This window comes from Excalfactoria chinensis, chromosome 3 (genome assembly GCF_039878825.1).
Source record: "Excalfactoria chinensis isolate bCotChi1 chromosome 3, bCotChi1.hap2, whole genome shotgun sequence".
In the NCBI taxonomy this organism is placed as follows: Eukaryota; Metazoa; Chordata; class Aves; order Galliformes; family Phasianidae; genus Excalfactoria; species Excalfactoria chinensis.
Genome location: NC_092827.1, coordinates 49,406,978 through 49,428,862, shown reverse-complemented (window position 1 = coordinate 49,428,862; position 21,885 = coordinate 49,406,978). Strand labels below are relative to the sequence as shown.

Sequence of the window (21,885 nt, the reverse complement as noted above, 5' to 3'; positions counted from 1 at the left end):
CAGAACCACCTGTGACGCTTTCTGTGCTTAGCTTCTATGACATTTTATACCATTCCAGATCTGACTAGGGGCTAGCTTGAAGCTGTGTTTCTTTCATTTTTGCTCATGAGCCAACTTTTGAGAAGGATCACAAAGCTCTTTCAGTACAGGCCAGTGAAATTTCTGCAGCAATGAGTTTTACATGGAGAATGATAGAATCTAATTTTTATTTTGTCCATACAAGGGCTAAAATTACAATATCACAAATCTTTAAGCCCCCTCTGCTAGACCCAGCTTGTGGCTTCTGTAACACTGTAGCAAGGGATGCATATGAGAGAAAGAACAGGTGCTGGGTTGGTAGAACAAAGTGAGGTGGTGGCAGCAGATTTCATCTCTGCGTCACCTTATTCCCATCCTCCTTGAGGATGAGCATGATCCAGGTGGCTGGTGGTGCAAACCAATTCCCTTTCCACAAGCAGAGCTTGTTAAACTCTTCTCCTTGGGACAAATGTAGCCCCTTATTACCTAGGTGATACCTGACACTTCGCAGAATAACTGAAAGAATCATGTTTCCAGTTCTTAATCAAATACAATTTTTCTTTTTAGTAGCTTTACCCTAAAAAGCTGCAATTTAGAGTTCTGAAAACAGCAGCTTAGATGTATTCAAACTCTGGTGAATTCTTGGCATGACTTTATCTCCCAGAAGCCAGACTATGAGAAAGAAGCTATTTGGAAGAAGCAGAGAAGGGAGAATTGAAGGGGTTTGCTTCCCTCAGTATTCTCTGGTTTATGACCTGGAAAAAAACCTTTCCCAAAAGCAGCCAGCAGTATGCCAAACTGTGTGTGCTGTTTGCTGGAACAAGGTGTATATCTCATCAACCTGGTCTCTACAAAAGCACGTCCAAAGGTTTTCAATACAGAAAATCAGCTGAGACTTTTTCTTTTTTTATTTAAGTAATTAAGCTAAAAGGGGTTATGAATCTCCTCTCTCTGAACTTGAATTTATTAATTAACTTTCAGACTTCTAAAATTTTCTTAATTAGACAGTGATTATCATTCTAGCAGAGCAACAGCAGAACAAAACTGATAGAGACAGAATGGTCTTTCTGGGCAGATGATTATAATGCAGTCTGAAAGAAAATATTTATCAGAAAATCTCACATAGTTTTTCAAAGAACACTTTTCTCAGGTGGTAGACTGACATTTTGCCAGAGCTGGATGGAGCACCAATTTCATTTGATGTTATCCTGATGTTACCTTATTGAACTCATTCAGACGTCATTCCTGTTTTTAATTAAAAGTTTTTGAGTGCCACATAACAAAGATGCAGACCAGATTATCTTGAACAGTTACTTTGAATATCAAACTAGGCAGCAATAACGCTAGTTGTGAAAATTCAAAGACCTGCCACAAACAGAAATTAGCATTCACAGAAAATACAGCATATTCAAGTAGAAGGTTTAACCATGCATAAAACAGAGTTTCTTCTCTAACTCACAGAAAAGAAACCCTGCATAAAATGCTGTGAATGTTAAGAGAGTCAAACAGTACATTAAGAAGGTTACATATAAAATCGTGTTCAAAACCTCTGATTTAAAAGCTGTCTTTTTGAAGGCTGGCTATTCTCCAAGTGGGACCGTACAAGCAGCCCTGTGAAATCCTACCAGAGTTTTCTGCCTGAATAATTTCATTTGGATGATGGAGTAGAATAGCATTATATTCATTCTAACACCATCTCCTTAGGAAGGTGTAGGTGAATAGATTTTGTGCTGAGTCTCATAAATTTTCTGACAATTTTCCAAGGCTGTTTGTAAATTCTGAGCCACAGAAGGAAGGAGAAGACGGGAAGGCAGTATGTGCCGTGACTTGATTCCTTATGCCACAGTCTGCTTTAAGAGTTAGATCTGAACATTAGGAAATTTTAGAAGTGGGTGCTGGAATTTCACTGCAAGAAATTTTAGAGAAATTGAATACAACAGAAATTTATGAGAATGGGATGGACTCTACCTCACCAATTTTACTGTATTTGAGAATGTTACCAGTCCTAGTCTCTGTTTACAGTTTTAGATTCATGCTGTTGTTCTTGGAAGTCAGCTGATTGACTAGCTTTTATGTATCTGTAAAAAAATGAGGAAAGCTACTACTTATTTGGTGACAAATATTGGTAACATGCAGAGCCAAAGTCACTTGATGAAGTATTTTACAAATTCTGTGAATAGGTCTGTGGAATATGATTACTGTTACTGTTCATTAGGTCAGACGAAAGCCAAATTGGTAAGAGGAAGAATCAAGTGTTTCTCAGTTCATCTGGTAAATCTGTGTAGCTCACTGTTCTTGTGGGGGAGAATATGGTAACTCCCTATGTCAGATCAGAAAATCTCCCTGCAAATTTTATGTGAGATGGATAAAGACTTGTAGGTACAAATTGCATAAAAGATAGTAATACACGAATGTGAGATGATACCGTAAAATATAATACTTAGTTAAATGGCTATTAGAGTAAGATTGGCTGAAGGAATTAATAGCTGATACAGAGTCCATTTTCCTATGATCACTGTTACTAATGGGTTATTACGATGGGCTCTTTTTTGAACTAATAAATTGTCTTTTAATCTAGTCTGCTATTCAAGGTATCAGAAGGGATTGTAGAACTAGATTGCTAAAAAAAAGGATGCTAGGAATTAGTACAGCAAGATTTTTTATAACTTTAACACTTTTTAACGGTTTTTACCTCATTTGGAAATACACAGTACTTGAAAATGTTATTATTTTCATATACGCAAATTGCCAGAAGAGAAACTGTGAAATAATGTTATCTAGTCTTATACAGAAAACATGTCAACAGTAATGTAGGGAAGTCCTTTTCTAGGAAGAAATGGATAAAAGCAGAAAAATGAAAAAAATACTGGTTATTGTTAGATGAAAAAGAAGTAGAAAATTATGAAGAATATGGCTATGATAAGTGAACAAACTTGTCTTCCCAACACATACTTAGGAACCTAGCACAGTCATCTACTGTGCTGCAGTGTCAGAAATGGGAAGAAAAAACAACAACTTTAGATTTTAAACTGAATGCAGAAAGAATAACACGTACTCAGGTGGTAACCAGCGTATAAAAAGTTATCCTGAATGATGCTGTGTTCCTGGTGTGGTTGAGTTGTTTCATTTAGCAAAAACAACAACTGAGCCTGTATAACAACCATTTAAATAAAGAGAATTCTTAGCAGTCCTGTAGTCTAGAGGGCGTAGAGAGCAAATTCTGAGTAAATGTCAGGAATTTCTCTTCCCACATTGCCCTTGAGCAATTAGCAACCAGGAGGCACAATCTTGTAGTGGGGGGTTAAAACAGGCACAAGATTTCTGTGTTTTCATCCTTTGTGTTTACATGTGGAAGTCCACACCAGTCATTACAATTTTACAGCGCACTCATATGGTTCTTCATCTCTGGCAAGGCTGCATTGTTATGGCAAGTCTGAGTGTGCTCTTAGTTCATCAAAATGTGCAGGCTTACCACAGTTACGGGAACACTGCTGCTTCAGCATCTCCTAATTAACACAGTTATGCGTTCAGAATTTTTAAAATTCCCTGTGTATTTTTATTCCCTTTTAAACTCCTCTTACGTACATCTGATTGCTCATACAAATGCTTTCTTATAGCAGAGGCAGTAGGAGGCATTAATCAATAAAATATAGAAAGTAAAACAAAAATAATATGTAAAACTTTCAAATTTCTAACTTTCATTAAAATATCCTGTACTACATCCAATGGCTTTCTCAGAATACTAAAAAAAAAAAAAAAGAAAAAAGTGCACACAATGCAAATACACGTAATATATTACAACAATTTATATCTGTAATTGCTTTCATACATTCTCTAAACTTAACATTAATTAGAGAATGTATATATTATCTGTTGCTGGAAACATATGTCTATTAATCCTGGATTCATTTACATCAAAAGGAATTTCACTATTGATACAAGAGAGAAGAGTGGCATTTTGCCAGTAGATTTCAATGTTTTGGTTATATGGCACTCAACCTTTGGTATGTGTGTGCCTAGCCTAGGACTATTCAATATAATTTTTCTCCCATAATTTAGAACTCTTTGGTATATTTCCAGTGGGTAACAGCTTTGTCTCCTAAACAGTATTAATGTTAACAGAATGAGTTACTGTTTCTTATTTCAAACCCATTCCTGTAAAGAAAGCAGAAGTGGACAAGCAGTTGATATATATCCTCCTGATTCTCTGTCGTTGTTCGAAGAACATGGACAGAAAACTATATTTGGAGCAGTTACTGAGTATCCAGATTCAACTGTCATATCTATCTGCAGAAAAGCTGAGATAGGTCTCTTAATTTCTTCCCTTTACTCTCTCATCTCTCATTAATACTGCTGTGGAAATCCCACCATCCTCATGTGGTTCAAAGCCTGTGCTTTGGATGGTTCTTTGAGTCTTTGGCTTTCAAAGTGCATGTTCAGGTCACATCCAGTTCTTGTAATTGTTAATTTGTGATGTCTTAGAGATAGAGCCTCAAATCTCCATCCATCCACACAACAAAATCCCTCATGCAGACTATTCTTGTTCTGCAGCTTGAGTAGCACTTCCCATTGTGTGCTCAGTGCTTCTCAGCTGCACTTTGGTACTCATGGTGACTCCAAACCCCAATGCTACTGCTGGGGTAGAGTTGCTGTTGCAACCGTTACGATTCTATGATGCAATTCATATTTCTCAGTGGACAAATTTCAAGCTGTAGGGAAGAAGGATTATTATGGTGATGAAGTCATATGGTTTATTATTAAAACACTGCCACATTTCTCACTGTCTGCCTGGCTTTTGCATGGGTGTCTGAAAGACAACATTTTCCTACCCGAAAACAAGGTATTAGCAAGTGATTCAGATACTGCTGAGGTACAGGTACATAAGCAAGTAATAAAGAATGATTTTTTAAAATACTACCTGATCCTTCCTTCCCCTCCTAAAATCTGTTATTCTCCTATTCTCCAAATTGAAGCATTGTAAGTAATGTGGCTAAAATCAGAAAGTATTGTGTTCTACTCATCCCAGATCTCAACTCCAGCAATTTTCTGAGAAGAACTTGGAGCCAGCTCTTGAGGGAATGATAGTCCTTCTCTGGTGGGGCTTTACCTAGTTTGCCATTCTTTCTGGTTTTGTTGGTTTCCTGAGAAACATTGAGTTTCAACATAAAGGGTATTTTGTGTGTAACGATGTGCACATGATGTTACCAGTGACTTGTAAATACCTCACATACGACTGCTGTGAGAGGGGAGAGGTTAAGTGGCATCTGCTGTGTGTGTGCCATTTGGAGCAGGAGAGGAAACTGATGAGAGAGAGAGAGAGCGGGCTCACATTCACTCTGGGAGCAAGGGAAAGACAAAGCGTTAACCTACAGAGTTAGAAAACCAGGGAATAGCTATTTGCTGTTCTACAAGGAAACACCTCATGGGATTTTACCCCCAGCTGAAACTCATTTATACTTTTTGATATTTCCTCCAGGCTGAAAAATCCCACATTCCTGATCCTTTGTACACTAGACTGTGATGCAGAAAGGTGTACACCAAATAACTGTGCACTTTGAAATATTCTGTTTTCTTCTCCGCTGTAACCCGTGTCCTCAGCCTGCTCAGCTGAATTGCAGAATGGCTTCATCTCTGTGTGTAGAACAGTGTTTTTATTTATTTATTTATTTATTTTTCTTTATACACAGAAATAAAACTGCTGCTGAATCTAGGTTTGGGTTTCTGGATGGCTTTATGGAGAGAATCAAAACTTCAAGTCACACTTACAATAAAATAGATTTATGGTATAGAATGCAGATCTCAGACTGGTGCTCCTTGGAGAATTAGTCAGCAAAGGTGAACTGAGATAAAGTGTGAGAGAAAAGGACTATACAGCGTAGAGTGCTGGATGCAGCTTAGGGAGAAAGGTTTGATTTACTCTTTGGAAGTCACATAATCTTGCTATTTCATATTAAATATTCCATATTTAGTATCTGTAAAACTAACAGTGAAGGAGATAAGGGTGATTCAGTTGATAGATCATCTCTGTAAAAATGTACTTCTGCTTTGTAAACCCAGATGTGTACATCACCTCTGTACACGCATTGTATACAAACATATAGTCACATACTCGATGTTGCAGATTTGTTTGACATGTAGATTGAAGTACATAAATCTGTTCTATATATATGTATATGTAGGTGTATAAACACAATACATGCGTCTGTTTTGGTTTCTATATGAGCACACGTTTGGAGATTATCATTAACATTAATTTTCAAGTCTTTAGTACTTATAATTTAAGCAACTTATTTTTTTCATTCCTTTAGCAGCAGCAACAGAAGAACCTGAGGTGATTCCAGATCCAGCAAAGCAGACAGATCGGGTGGTGAAAATAGCAGGAATAAGTGCTGGAATTTTGGTATTCATCTTGCTTCTCCTTGTTGTCATATTAATCGTAAAAAAAAGGTAAGTAAATGATTTGTGACAATCCCCTTTTTCCTCTATGGCGAACAACAATAACTAAATGGAATTTTTTTACAGGTCTTTAGAGAAAGAAATAAATAGTTAAATAGTCTTGGGTCCAGTAGCTCACTTCAGCTTTTGGATGAGTTCATTGTATTTCCTGTTGGATTATTCTTTATTTATTTTTTTAATGTGGTTGTGGTGGATTTAAAGAGTGGTTTACTTGGTATTTGGGATCTGACAGCTACACATTTTCTCAAACTTACTCGTTTCCACGTAGTTTTTAAGTTGCACTCGGAGGAATGTACTGAATTTTAGAATGGGTGGAATTGAAATTAATGGCTCTTGTTTATGAAGAAGAAAAATAAAAAGAGTAACTTACTGCACTTTTTATGTTGTAATCACCTAATGAATTTGATTTGCCGTATGCAGCTCTAATGAGTTGTTTGTATCCTCACATTATCCAACCTGCAAAATAATGTAATTTTATACCTCTGTTTATGCTCTTGTAAACCTATTTTTTTTTCCTTAAAAGTCGTACCACATCACTGTACAATTATCTAGTGACTCCTTAGTGCATGAAATTGTTTAAAAGTGTATTAATCTGAATGAATTTTAATTTTATAGCGCTTTCTTAGACAGTAAGCAATAGCGCCATCTGCGGGAACTGTAACATGAGAGCTCGGCGCAGCGCGCTGCTGCTGAGTGTGAGCTGCTGCTCCAGCGCTGCTTGGGCACCTTTGTTTAAGAGTGTTCGCTCCCCAGTAGATGCAAGTCTTTTAACCTGACATAAAAGTTCATACTGTGGCTCTGTAAATCTGTAGTCGTAGCACCGTAGATCCCAATAGAAATTCCTCCTCTCTGTTTGCCCTTTCCCCAGCCTGTCCCCTTCCGCGTGCGCAGATCGTTCCTGCTTAGAATGAGACCTTTGTCTTCCAGGTGTTTGTGCACTGCCTTCCCTTTCCCTCTTAGAATCCTTGATGAAGGGTATATTTGTGAATGTTGCAAATGTTCCTCTGAAATACAGCTTTCTATTATTTTTTAAATAGTAAGAAAACATTACAATTGTGCCTAAGATCATTCTATATGTTATAATCACTGGTTTCCATTAGATTTTTTTAATTTATTGCCTCTTTACAATTATCCCTGGAGATATATAACTTGGAGAAGAAACGTCTGCATTAGAAACATTAGGTATGCTTACAGTGTTCTGTGTTAGTTAGCTACATACGTGACTTTTCCCGAAAGTGCTTTTACTTTTCTCTGTTGTTTACTCTGTGGTTGAGAATTAACACATATACAAAAGATCCAACTCATCACCACCAAAAAAAAACAAAAACCAACAACAAAAGAAAAAGACACGCAGTCAGGCCATTTTCTTTATTTACACAACTTTTGAAGATCAAAACCAACAAGAAGTTGCTTTACAGCTTTCAGAAAGAAATCTCTTATTTTCTGTCATCATTGTGAGAGATGTGCTGGGGAATATCAGCTCCTGGCTGCGTGCTGCAGTGCTCCCTCTGTGTTTAATAGGCGCCTGTGTGTGTGCGTGTGTGAGACTGTCTGCTACTCTGTATTGTCAGTCCCTTCCACATGGGTTTGGCTAGTTTTGCAGGTAACAAAAGAAATAGCTCCTGTACTAGTCTTTATTAAAAATAGGTGAGAAATAAGCCTGCTTAGTGAATCTTTAGTGTCTGGTAATTCTTCTTTGTGATAGTTTAATTGGTTGTCTGTCGTATATTTTGTAGGAGTGTCAGTCCCCCCCTTTAGGGAAAGTGGACCACTGTTTAAATCTTAGCTTTAGTCAAGGTGTCAGGTTGCATACCTGAGTGAGTTCAGTCCATCTAGTGAGCCAGGGCCATCCGTATAACAAAGTCAGGAGCAGCGGTACCAACACTGACACGTTCACACATACATAAGCACATGTCAGTTAGAGTGTGGGACTAAAAACTGATCAGTTCTGTTCATCTGCTGTAGTGTACATATTTGCTGATCCATTATGTAGTATCCCTTTTGGTACCTGAATTGACCACAACTTGTTTCACAGAAACATTAATAAAACAACGGTTTCTGCATTTTCATTGCTTTATTAAGCCTCGTGCCCTGCCATAGCTATCTAAATCGGATTAAATGCAGCATTACATTTTATAGAAAAATGGAGTACTAAGCAGTTTTGTTCATGGGCTTCGCCTGATCATTTAGTACAAATTGGTTTGAAGTTTTACTGAATTAAGCTCTTAAGAGCTCGTACAGAGTTTTACTGGAGTCATCAAACCAACTATGAAAAGGGATACTGCATCTTTAACAAGCAATGCCATTTTTGTTTTGTTTGTTTTTTGGTTGTTTTGTTTGTTTTTTTTTTTTCAAATCACTGTTGGACTATTTCCAAACGTTCTTCATTTCCTTCTATTTGTTTCCCCTCCACATTCTTAATGCTTAGCATGAATACATCAGCATTTTCAATTGTAAGATTTTAAAATAAAGCATATGTTTGCATTCAGGAAGTGTGTGGTATATATGTCAGTACACACATGTCTGTTGTAAACATACATTCTCTATTATGTGTGTACTCATATAGCTACATATAGTATGTATGCAAACATATATATCTACACCTGTGTACCAGTAACGATGTCAAATTCAATGACACGAAACTTGTTTTCTGCTTAAATGTATTTATTAATGCCATCTTTATTTTTGTAACTGAAAAGTAAAACGCATACTTACTGCACAAGATTTGTACACAGCTGTTCATTTGTCATGACATTTAGGTGGTAATCATTATATTACGCTGAACTGCATGTTGAAAGTACACAACCCATTTAATTTTCAAATTTTTTGGCAATAAATGAAATCTCAGCATGTAATTTTCTCAAGTGATCTTTCTAAAAAAAAAAAAACAACAACAACAAAAAAAAACCAATCATTTTTATATGCTAGTGTATTTTCTTTTTTTTTAATTGCATGGCAAAGTAAGGCTAATTTGTGCATGAGCAAGTTGAAATGCTAACCAAAGAAACATGATTTTTTCAATTTTTTTTTTAAACGCACATTTCTCTGCTTTATTGAATGTGACAGAGTCACGCTTTTCATTCACCATTGCTTCTCTTTTTCCACTGTCTGTGATTTGCTTGCCAGGAGGAGCTACTATTCTTACTCCTACTATCTGTAAGTAGAACACGGGTGACTTGCTGTTTTACGTGTTTTAATGATGCAGTATCCCTTTTTAAAAAAAGAAAAAGTCTTCATAGTTTTCCTAAAGTTTTACTGATAGTGATTTCATCTCGTTCTCAGGCTTGAAAATTTGCTTTCTTTGTTTCTCTTACTCTCTGTTGTATTTGTTGTTTGTTTTTTTTTAAAGGGATATTGTATTTCCAACTGTATATTGACACTTTTGCTTTTCGCTAGTTTTTCCCATGAGTGTCATTTTAGCTTGTTGTAATCATAATTTAATTTGCAGTATAATTCATGGTGACACAACACACTGAGAAAAAAATCTCCTTTTCCATTTTCTAGATAGTGTCCTGTGCTTGTAAATCACAAGTTGTTGTTTTGTAACATATCAGTTCAGAAGTGGTCTCCTTCACATATGCACAGATGCCAGCCCTTTATAAACAGGTCATTGCCCTACCCTTGGGAGAGCAGCACCTTTGTCCCACTGCTAGGAACACTGAAGATTTTTATTACTCTTCTTTACAGAACTATTTTTTTTTGTGAAGAAGTCCGTGCCTGTTGGCTTATTGGGAGCTTTACAGACAGATTTTAAAGTGTGGATCTTTCTGTATGACAAAGGTTTGAATTTGCTTCACTGAAGCAAAATTGACATTTTTCTATGTGGTGTTGACCAAGTGAGGTTTTCTGAGGGCTGCAACGGTTTTGACTGTGACCAAGAAAATACTTCCTTATTTTTGAAGTTATGCAGAAAGCCCTTGATTTCAGAGAAGTATCAAAGAGTGCGCTCCAGTCCTCTGATCACTGCTTTGTCCAATAGTGATGCCCTTCCACATTTTAAAGCAGATTAGTTGACTTCTTTTAAACAAACTTGAAGATTGAAAAGCTCAGCTTACTTTAGCTAACTGCCATTCTCTGGTTTATTGTGATGAATTCTGATTTCCTTGTTAAATAACAGTTGCTTCAGATAGAGATAATTAACTGTGCAGTTCCACGCTAGAATTAAGCGCTTTTCCCTTCAAGCTCCTGCTCACCAACACCTGCACAGGTTCAGATTGTGGGATCTCCAGCGTGTAATGAGAATCACTTACAGTTGTGCCAGCCTCCAGTGCTGCATAGTGATTAACTTAACTATCATCAAGCATAGATTGCATATGGAAAAGGGGGGAAAAAATCAAGCCTACGGGGAGTTAGGAGCTGTTAAACAATAAAACTGTCCTTACGTTGAACAGCAATACTAGAACACAATAGGCCTTTTCAGAAGTCAAAGCAGAGCATAGGAATTATAAACCTTGCTTCTGCAATAAGCTAATAACTTGAAAGCTTAATAGCTGTTGATTTGTTTAGCATAGCTAGCAAGTTTTGTTACAAAGTGATTCTTCAAAGGAGAGCTTAATACAGTCGACAGACAAGATGTAATAGTCTTTTTGTTCCATTCCTGAGGTGGCTTTAGAAAAATGTGATCTTCAGTGTATGGAGAATATCTGAAAGGCTTTGAAACTTAAAAAAAAAAAAAAAAAAGTCTGAACTAGAAATGCCAGTTTTGCAAAGGCTTTGATAGCATTGGCAACCAGTTACAGAGCTCAAATTGTTTTGCACCTGGAAGTTCTGATGCGCTTAAAACATTTATTCAACCAGAGTATTGTTTAATCCCAACTTTTTTAAAGTAAACATGGATGTCTGGAGGATAAAATAAAGCATCAAGCTGTCACTGTTCTAGTGTTGCTTTTTGTTGTTTTGTTTTGTTTGTTTTTTTCACTTTTCACCATAAACTGATACATTTAGAGCCCACCTTTGGGATTCTGGCACTAATTAACCAATTAGACATATAGTGACATATAGTGAAAGAGGGGAATATAAAAGAAAAAAAGAAAAAGATCTAAGATAACTCTGAGTCTGATTAACACACTCTCAGGTGTGCTTTTTCTGTGTGTGGTCTACTTTATGTAGCCCCTTACTGCAAACTAAAACTATTAGCTTGGAAAGCAGTCTGCTAACACTGAGGAAGAAAGTATGTGAGACATGAAGTGCTCCTTTCCCTGGAGATTGATGTAGGACACTTCTGGTGGGTTTTCTTAGGACTTAAGATGTACATGAATTGATAATTTCCACTGATGTCCTTTTATTTAGAGAAATGTAAGATAAGCACTGTACAAGTACTTACCAGGATATCTCATGTTATTGTTTGTAGGAAAAAAAAAAAAAAAAAAAAAAAAAAAAAAAAAAAAAACTCATGAAGTTATGCTGTGCTTTAAATATACATTCCTTTGAGAGTGTGATATTTTCACTGATGATTGTGTCTCTCCCATGTAACATTAGATTCATGCAAATAAGCAGGTTGGCTCTCTGTTTTATTGCTATCACAGCTTTGGTTGAAAACAGGAAGATTACCAGTTTAGTGTATGTTACAGATTCCTAAAAATCCAAGGTACACTTCATGCTGTTTCACCTTGCTCTACTCTATTAAGAGTAGTCTTAAAGTGATAATTAAAATGTAGCATCTACTTCCATCTGTCTCTGTGGACTTTGAGTGGATATTGCTTTCAGGTCTTCATCTAAAGGAGAAAATGTCCCTTTAAGGATGCTACCTGTTAATTTTGAAGGGTTAGTTGTACAGGTTGGGCTGCTAACAGCTTTGTTGTGATACAGTGTAAGGCTCTTAATATCAAAATTTGAGATATTCCCAAACCTCATGCAGGAAGGTGAGAGTGGGGGGGCTTTTTGTTTTTTGAAGAACAAAGCTTTGGTGCCAAGAGCAAAGACAGTGGTATCATGTTGTGTCTTATATACTGAATGAGATGAACAATTTCTAGCATAAAAGGTAATATGAATTGATCTTAAATAATTGTGTTTCTCTTTTTATTTCATAGTGGGTTGTTGTTGTTTTTTTGACTAACGGAGTCATTTAGAAAGATAAATGATTCCTTCCTAACATGGAAAGCAAGGGGAATTAATTATCCATTTATAAAATCAAAACACAGATTTAAATGGAGATGGTTGATAAAACTGCATGCACAGATGCTTCTTATTTATCATTTCAGTTAAAATGTAATTATATTCTCTAATTTGTTTATATTAGCGTAATTACTCTGCAGGAAAAAAATATGATCAGGGTACAGAAGTTAGAACTTTAATTACAGCATTTGTGTGTGTATGAAAAACATGCCATCGTAACTCTTTTATAGCAAGGTAGGTAGTTTTATCAATTTCATGCTGGCAAAAGTATATATAGGAAAACCAGTCAAACTCTTCTGTCACTTGGATTATAGTTAATTATTGTTGTAGACATCAGTATTCATCAAATATTAAGGTGGTATGGGTTTGTTTTTTTTTGGCTGGGCAGCAAACTTGCTAAGAAGCGCAAGGATGCCATGGGGACCACCCGTCAGGAGATGACACACATGGTGAATGCGATGGATAGAAGTTACGCTGACCAGAGCACCTTGCATGCAGAGGATCCCCTTTCAATCACATTTATGGACTCTCATAACTTCAGCCCCAGATGTAAGTACAACATTTGTAGATACTCCAGAATTTGATTTTCTTCTGCAGGTATTTAACCTTCTTTTTAGGAAAAATATTCTAAGCTCTAGCTTTTCTAGAAGGACCAGTAAATGCAAAGGGTTGTTGAAGTGGGACATTCACATTCCTTAGGTGAAGTATGGCCAATTGTTTAAATACTTATATGTAGTTTCAGTATGCATTGGTACTGGTTCTGGGGAAAAATTACATTCCTGAAATGTCTCAATTAAATTCTGAAATAGTTTTCCTTTGTGAGGATATTTTATCCCAACATGTTAAATATTACTGCATAACACCATGTCTGTAATGAATAATAACATGAGGTCCAAAAAATATTCTTTCTTTTGGCAGTAAGGACATTACAACAGAAGGAAACATTGACAAATCTCATGGCTGTTTGTGAAGTTAAGGAACAAGCATGTTAATTTACCAGCAGATTTGCTCTATATTTGTATTTCTTTGTTGTAGACTTGCCAGATGTCTTATTTTGACAAAATTTGGCAGTTTGGGTTTCTGACTGAGTCTGCGTTGTAGGTACCACTGAAAGTTCAGCCTTGCCTGCCTTCCAGCATCTGCAGCATGGCATACACAAAAGCAAGACACTCCACTAACTTTGCCGCTAAACTGGTTCTGCCTTGGAGCTGGCAGGAATCTGACTCCACAGCACTATGGATTTGGCTTTAAACAGACCTGGTCTGAGCTGCTTCTGAATTTTCTATCATTTGGGCATAGCACCCCTTCTCCCACTTCCCATACTGCTTTTCATGATCAGCAAAATGCATCCCTTAAGGCTGTAGATTTGTTTCCTGATTGTTTTAAGGGAAATGGAGTTTGGAGAAGGATTGTTGCTTAGTTTATTGAAGCTTACAAAACTGCAAGACTGCAGAGTGCTAACATTTAAGGTGTCTCATAACCAATTACAGTAGTATCAGCCTGTGAGGCTTTGTGCTGTTCTGGCTAGAACTGTTTGAAAATTCTCCAGAGTTTGATGTCTTAATGGCATTGTAATTCGTGGAGACAGCTTTACAAAGACACTTTGGAGGATTCAGTACTCCTGACCACTGTCAAAAAAACCCCAACAAATAAAAAAGCAACCTTTCAGGTTTCTGGGCTTTCAGCTATAGGACAAACTATTTGGCAATTTGCTACAGAATTGGAGCTCCATTTTTTAACAGAGTTGTAGATGTTTTAATTTTTTGTTCCAGACTGGGACAAAATCAATTGTGGATTGTGCCATTCCCATCCAAAACAATGTACTTGTCTCTGCACAGTTCTAATAATGAATACTGTAATAATCAATGTAGTTCAGTTGTAATAATGAATTTTAAACTTTTGTGAATTTTATACAAACACTTAGATCTGTGTATCTGTGGTTTAAACTCATTACAAGCAGTATCTTCATTATTTTGCATTTTCAAAAAGCTAGTAGCTTGTAAATATGCATGTAATTCTTTTAAATTACTTCTAAGACTTTTGAAGGAATACCATTTTATTTTGAGATGAGCTATTCAAGTATTACACAAGAGAATGAATTTAAAAGGAAAGGACCTGGGTCTATGAATATGAACCCTTATTGTGAAGGAAAAGAACAATAGTGAAAGAGGAGCCCTTTCAAAAACTAAATTGCACATAATACCGTCTTTATTTCATATCAGTAAGAATCTCTTTACCTTTGTCGTTACATTTCTGAAACCAAAATCACTGCCTTTCACTTCTCTTTTATTCAGGATGCATTCTGGAACTCTATTCATTCTGTTTTCCTATTGTAAAATATTATTAGGATTTAGTTATCATTTGGACATTTTATTCTTTAAATATATTGTTTTTATTCTTAAAAATACACAATTTGAGGGTTATGTATTTCTTCATGAGCTTTGTTTTCCTGCAGTGCCCAATGATCCACTTGTGCCGACAGCTGTGTTAGGTGAGGACCCTAGTCCTTCATTATCCATTCCTGCATGAGTTTCATCTCCTTGCATGGTTGAACGTTGAAACAGCTTGTTTGATATAAAAGATAGCTATGCTGTTATTACAAAATCACTCCTAGTCAGTGCTATCTGAGGAATAAATAAATAGGTAAATTGGAAGTTCTAAAACATTTTTCCCCAAAGCATTCAAATTGAGTTGAGACGGAAGAATGTGTGAAAGTAAAATTCTCTTAAAAGACACATTTAAAAAAAATCAGATCCGTATCAGTATTACTTGGAACCCAAAGCTCAATTTTCTAACTGAATAACAAGAATGAAAAGAAAAATAAAAAAGGAGAAAGCTTCTGTAGTATCCAAGAAGAAAGCTTTATTTGTTCATTCTGTACAAATATCCCTGTATTAATTAAATGCCTCAGTTAACCTTAATTAGTAAGCTTCTCAACTTTATAATTGCTTTAAAAAGAACAACAGATGTTGGGAGTGGCCAGCCCGTTTATTTCTATGTCATATCCAACACTGAAAGCACTTCTTTTAAGAGATGGATTTAAAACTAAAATGCAAACACAATTCAATCCATCTTCTGTCTTGAGATGGATTTGTTCACTTTCAATCTAGACTGTTTCTGTCTATGGATTGTCTTACTTCTTCTAAAAATTTCTGACCAAAGCTCAGTTTTCTCACAGAGTACTACTTATTATTGACTGTTACAACTGAGTGTCATTCCTACTCACTTAAAATTTTCCAAACTAGTCTTGTCTAGATTGAATCTTTGTTGCTGGAAAGCAAATAATTTCCTTTTGAGAGACTCAGAAAATATGGAGAACTGGAATACTCTTGTCATTGTAAAACAGTCTTTTACCTAATAAGTAGCTCCTATATTCTCTATTGTCTCTCTTCAGGTTGAACAAAACCCAGTTCTTTCACTCATTAGCTCATAGTTAATGTTTTCTAAAGTTTTTCTCTCTCCTTCTCTGAATACTTTCCAACCAATAGATCAAATTTTTGAATTGTGGTGCCCCAAATCAGGTAGTTTTTAGGAACTGTCTCAGTGCAGAGTTGATTGGAATAGGTACCCATGTGCCCTACTCATAGTGGTCCTACTACCTGAACTGTATTTTATCCTTTTTTCTGTGCTCATGTTGCTGACTTGTACTCAGTTATCTGCTAAAATCCCAACTATCATTACGCAATCCACTAGTCCATTTTGTAGTGATATATTTTACTTCCCTTTCCTAGCTGCTACATTCTTTCTTTAATTCACTATGTTAATTTATGCATGTGTCTCAAATAATCAAGATAACGTTGACATCAAATCCTGTACTTACAAACTGCTTGTGCCCTCTGCCCATATAATCAAGGTATTTTCTGTTCCATTATGCAAGTTGTACGTAAAAATATTGATAGAGCCTTTGCAGATCTTCATTTAAATTGTCACCTGAGACTGACAGCAAATCGTTATTTGCTACTTTGTGAGAGCGCTTTCATCTTTGTCAAAAGGGTGTCTACTCACAATGCAGAAGATTTACAAGCCGTATTCAGCCTATTTCCTTCTGAAAATGTTGCAAATGACATTCTCATAACTATGATAACAGTCAAGTGTGGTAGTGCCTAATAAGGTTTATAATCATCAGAGCCATAATATGCTTTCCACTTTAGACCTAAAGAAATCTAACCCAGTGATTTAAGGTGTTTGTGATGAGAGGTGAAATACTGCAGTTGCCTGAAAGAGCAATGGGTTAGAGTTAGTGATTCTAAATATTTACCAAAATAAGATCAGTGGACTTAAAATTCATTTAATATTGAGTCTTTTCTTGAAATTCTTGTATGGCTTTTCATATCCCTCAGCTTTATGTCAAGCTCACACTATTTACATAGATATTGACCAGTGATATTAGGCAAACTATTCCAAATAGTTTATTTGGGCTGTGAGCATATTGCAATGGTCAGTCCACTGTCACTGCCTTGGGACAGACACAGACATGGGAAGCTCAGACTAGCAAGGACAAGGGATGAATAGAGGAACATTTTAACAGTTCCTGTTCAAATTTCTATCTCCTGGTAATGGGCATGCTAGTCTCCTAGCACAAGCACAGTGGTACTAATTGGAAGAGGTAATATTTTCCATTACAGAGACTGAAAGTGAAGATAGATAGGCAACCTTCTGGGCACTCCATGTGGAAGGGGTTGAGTAGCTGAGATCACCTGGCCTGCTCCTTGTCCATGACCTTTACTTGGCTCAGCATGACAACAGCATCACAATTACATCTGCTTTATTTAGAGATGAGCGAAATTGTATAGGCTCTGAATTAGAGGCAGTTTTATTTTATGTGAAGCTGCTATTAGTAGCTGTACTAGATTTCTTTTTCTTCATCTATAGATTATTAACGCCACACTCCATTCTGTGTACACTAGCTCAAACTTAGTATGACAATTTCACTTTTTTCAAGTTCCTATCATTACATTGATAGCATAATGTAGCCCGTATATATTTTTAAAACTGCTTTCATTGTTACCTGTTGTGAAGGTTTAACAACTTTTAATGTCGTTTTCTTCTAGTCATTTTCTAATATTGTCCTGAAATAAATTTCTTATGTTCTGTTCACTTGTTGTTTTTTGCTGCTTCAATGGGTTAAAGTGCCTATTACTGGTAAGTATATAGCATGGAATGGGGAAAACTGAAAAACCTGAATTATTTTGAATTGTATATAATTTAAAATGATTGACTGCTGCATGTCACTCACATTATTAAGCAATGTAGTGAGGCATTAATGCACTGAAATTAGCAACTTGTGTGACAGTTCAAGGAATCGGGTTTCTTACTAGGAGTTCTCATTCCAGAAGGCATTAACAGGTTTTGCATTTTGGCAGAAATGAAGTAAATCCAACCCTTGAAGTGTCTGCTTTTTTGTGGTTTTCATGATGTTTTACTTCCTAATCTGAATCTTTTGCAAGGAAACTTGTAGACTAATTGCAAAGAAATAAATGAATGCAGGATCAGGTCAGGTATTCCCTGCTCATTTCTGTAGTTACATTCCAAAACGATTTCAATTGGAATTTTCATTCCTCTTTGTTGCTAATTTACAATATTTCACAGAAGGAATGGACTAAATGTGATAATTTCACACAGTTTTAAGGTTTGGTTTTGATAAAAGGATTACTGTAATGTAGGATGTTGAAAGAGATTTCTATATTTATGCAGAGTAAAAATGGCAGCTAAAATCAATGTACTTGGCAATTTTATTTTTTCTACCAAAAGATTTGAGTTAAAATAAGCTCTCTGAACTGTTGATTCTTTTCCTCAGATAGAGCTGGTCTTCTGAAGCTGAGGCAGAATTGCTTCAGTGTTTTAGTTGGCTCTCAGTTTGCTGTTCATTGGCTTTAGAAAAATGATCTGCTGATACCACTACACTGCTATTAAAATTTATTGTTTAAGGTGTAGAATTGCTGATGATACATATTAGCCATTAAAAAGTTACTTTGGATGATAGAGGCTGGAGTTCACAAGTACATTAATGTCATGAAGTTTTGTAGCTTCAAATAAAGTGCCCTTCAGACTTCTGTATTGCAGGATGAAGGACTGCAAAATTTTGTATGTGTTTGAAGTTAAGTTCTTTTATATTACTCCCCAAGATCTATGTGCTGGAGAGTAAGGAGTTTACATTCACATAAATTAGACATATTTTTGAAAGAACAGGCTAAAAGTAGATCTTGATACATCTGGCAGCAGATATTGCCCTATGGGTACCTAATGCTTTGATTTCTTTTGATCACAGATGAAAATCACAGTGCAACAGCAGAGTCCAGTCGCCTCCTAGATGTTCCCCGTTACCTGTGTGAAGGCACAGAGTCCCCTTACCAGACTGGGCAGCTGCACCCTGCCATCAGAGTGGCTGATCTACTGCAGCACATTAACCTGATGAAGACTTCTGACAGCTATGGATTTAAAGAGGAGTATGAGGTGAGATCTTTGGTGGTTTAACTTGCAAAACATTTTCCTAGGAAAAAAAAAAAAAAAAAAGAAAAGAAAAAAGAAAAAAAAAGGCTGTTACAAGTGCCTGGGAAAAACACTGTGTGTTTCTTGTGGGTGTAAGGAGACATGCCTTGCTGAATGTTTTTGACATATTGTAAGAATTTGCCACCCCTTCTCTGCTTCTTAGTTGAAATTCTGTAATTAGTTATGTGAGTTTTCCTAGCCATCTTCAAGGCAGATCTCCTAGATTAGGTTAAAGTGATGATTTAACCTGGCTGGTTTTGCCAGAAGCACAAACTGGAAGCGCTCCTTTGATTTATTTAGGCATCTCAGTAGGGCAGTACTGGGGCTAAACTCCAGCTGAGAAGCAGTAAAGAAGTTCTGATGATTGTGACTTCGTGAAGTCCTTATTAGACCTGCCTGAGCATCTCCACTTGCAACTTTAATTTAAAGAGGAAAACCCAAAATTTTCAGCACTGGGGGCAGTAGTTGAGTACAGATTCATTTCACTTCCAATTGCTAAACCTTTTTGTGATTCTTTGGAATTAGAACATCAGGCAGTGCACATAGTAAAGATGGGAATGATACTGCCAAGGTCGCATGCAATACAGCTAGGTTTAAAATGACTTTTCTCTGAGTAAGCAATCTCTTCTGACTCAGTTTTCAACCTTCTCTCCTTTCTGCAGCTGTCTCTACTGTAACATAAGAACTGGACTAAATAAATATGTGGTTTTTAAAAGAATATTATTCTCTTTTCCTCTCTTTTACTTAAATACACTTCGTTACACTCTGCCTACCTTCAATGTCAAGGACTGCTTGGGGAGGGTTGTCCCTGATCCCCTATCAGGTGTTGTCCTGCTTACTACTTTCTCTGCTGCCATACGTGACATCTTTGCCCTGGCTTGTGCTTCTGCATGTGCATTAAAGTTTTGTTTCCGTGGCTGCTGTGTACTTTCTGAAGCTAACTTGTCCAGCTCAGAATAAGAGAACATCTGGAAGGAGGGAATAGTATAGACCTGCAACAGCTGTAAAGTATCTACAGGCTATGAAGAAAAATCCCAGGAGGAGCAAATTCTACATCTATCACTACTGAGAGATCAGACTCTTGAGAAGAGATCAGAAAGACTAAATAATTTTGCTGTTGGCTAGAGGGAGGGACATGAGTAAAAACAACACGGGCAATAAACACTGACAGAGGAGGGTTTCTGATGACTCTGTAGAAAGAAAAGCCACTGCACAAAACCGAATGAGGAACATAATCTAATGTTGTAGTAAACAGGCTACGTATTATGGCATTCTATAAGAAGGGTGATCAATCTACCTGATTTCTCAACTTGCAGTGGTTCATCCATAATAAGGGTGTCTGTGCATGTTTAGCCTTCCAGCAGAATTTGAGATCTGGAGTCCCTCAGTTACCTATTGACCCATATCAGTCATAGGGAGGAAGATCCTTCCTCCCTCTTTAGACTGCGGTACCATCTGGCTGACCAGAGCAGACAAGCAGAGCCAGCTTACTTTATGGTAGGGAAGTTCTTTTAAATGGTTATTTTTGGAGGTAAATTAATGGTCGGAATGTTTTCTTTCGGAACATTTTTATTTATAGAGTTTCTTTGAGGGGCAGTCAGCTTCTTGGGATGTCGCTAAGAAGGATCAAAACAGAGCAAAGAATCGCTATGGAAACATTATAGCATGTGAGTATCAGTGTGCATGATTTTAGTGATAGACATATTCCTGTACTAATTGTTGCGTGTTCTCTCCTGCTTAAAAAGTCCCTGGTGGCATACCTGCTAAATACCCCAATCAGAGAAGGATGGCAGTGTCTTTTTTAGGACTTTTTTATTATCCTTCACAGTTCAACTTACTTTCTCTTTGCCTCTCTGTTGTACAAGCCATGGTAAGCATATAACAGTGATGAGCTAACACTCATTGGTGTGTTAATTATTTCTACAGTCATAATTTATTTCAGGTAATACAGCTTCAGAACATATCTGGTTTATGTTATTTGTCATTGGTACATCTGAATTGCAGTTGTTTAAAACCGGTTATTAAAAATAACATGATTAAAATCAGAGAGTTCTGTCTCTTGTCTTTAGGCATAAAGTTTCAATAGTTTAGATTCATCATCTGGGATAATGCAGTTTTTTGTTGTTTTACAAAAGCGATTGAATGTGCAGGAAAGAAGCTACTGGAGAGGCCCCTGAACTGGTAGGGTTGTCTACATCAAATTGAAAGTGTGTTGCTCATGGCTACTTTGTGACTTTCTTATTTTCTTTAAAATGTCGGTATGAACTTGGAACAGACTTGGGGCTGGAAGTAAGGAAACAGTAATCATTATTTCTGGATTTCTAGGTGCCCATCAGTGGAGCTGTTTTTGAAAGGGACTTTGAGCAAGTAACCTGGGTTCTTTGTGTCCTTTTACTGCATGTAACACTGTGATGCATTTCAGCTACACATAATTAACTTTAATTAATGTTTTTCAAGTAATTGGAAATCACAGATAAAATGACTTTAGTAGTTCTGTAAACACTTTGAGTTAAGGGCTGAAATTTTTATTGTGCTTGTGCAGATTTTGGTTTTCTAGAGGACTTATCATAATATTTTAGTTTAAAATCACGCTTCAAAAAGGCACCATAACCACTTGGTTTTTACAGATGACCACTCCAGGGTGATATTGCAACCTGTTGAAGATGATCCATCTTCAGATTACATTAATGCCAACTACATAGATGTGAGTGGATTGCACATCTTTCTCTCTCTCAATCTACTACCTTCTCTATGTGAAAATTTTGCATGTTATGCCTACAAATTTATTGAAAGCTTTCTTTTATTAAG

General features: G+C 36.5%; 1 protein-coding gene across 15 annotated transcripts in view; it reads left to right on the top strand.

Moving 5' to 3' along the window:
• Positions 1–21,885, top strand: part of PTPRK (protein tyrosine phosphatase receptor type K) — a 384,844-nt gene that overhangs the window by 340,804 nt on the left and 22,155 nt on the right. For 2 of the 15 annotated variants that reach the window (XM_072333873.1, XM_072333864.1), the window contains exons 14-21: positions 6,327–6,465; positions 9,601–9,630; positions 12,977–13,137; positions 15,044–15,079; positions 17,719–17,730; positions 18,857–19,041; positions 20,657–20,744; positions 21,705–21,781. In XM_072333873.1, coding sequence (XP_072189974.1) covers positions 6,327–6,465; positions 9,601–9,630; positions 12,977–13,137; positions 15,044–15,079; positions 17,719–17,730; positions 18,857–19,041; positions 20,657–20,744; positions 21,705–21,781 — 728 coding nt within the window. Of the gene's footprint in view, positions 1–6,326; positions 6,466–7,614; positions 7,657–9,600; positions 9,632–12,968; positions 13,138–15,043; positions 15,080–17,718; positions 17,731–18,856; positions 19,042–20,656; positions 20,745–21,704; positions 21,782–21,885 lie in introns of all 15 variants that reach the window. The other 13 variants (XM_072333866.1, XM_072333863.1, XM_072333870.1 and 10 more) reach the window with 11 other exon arrangements.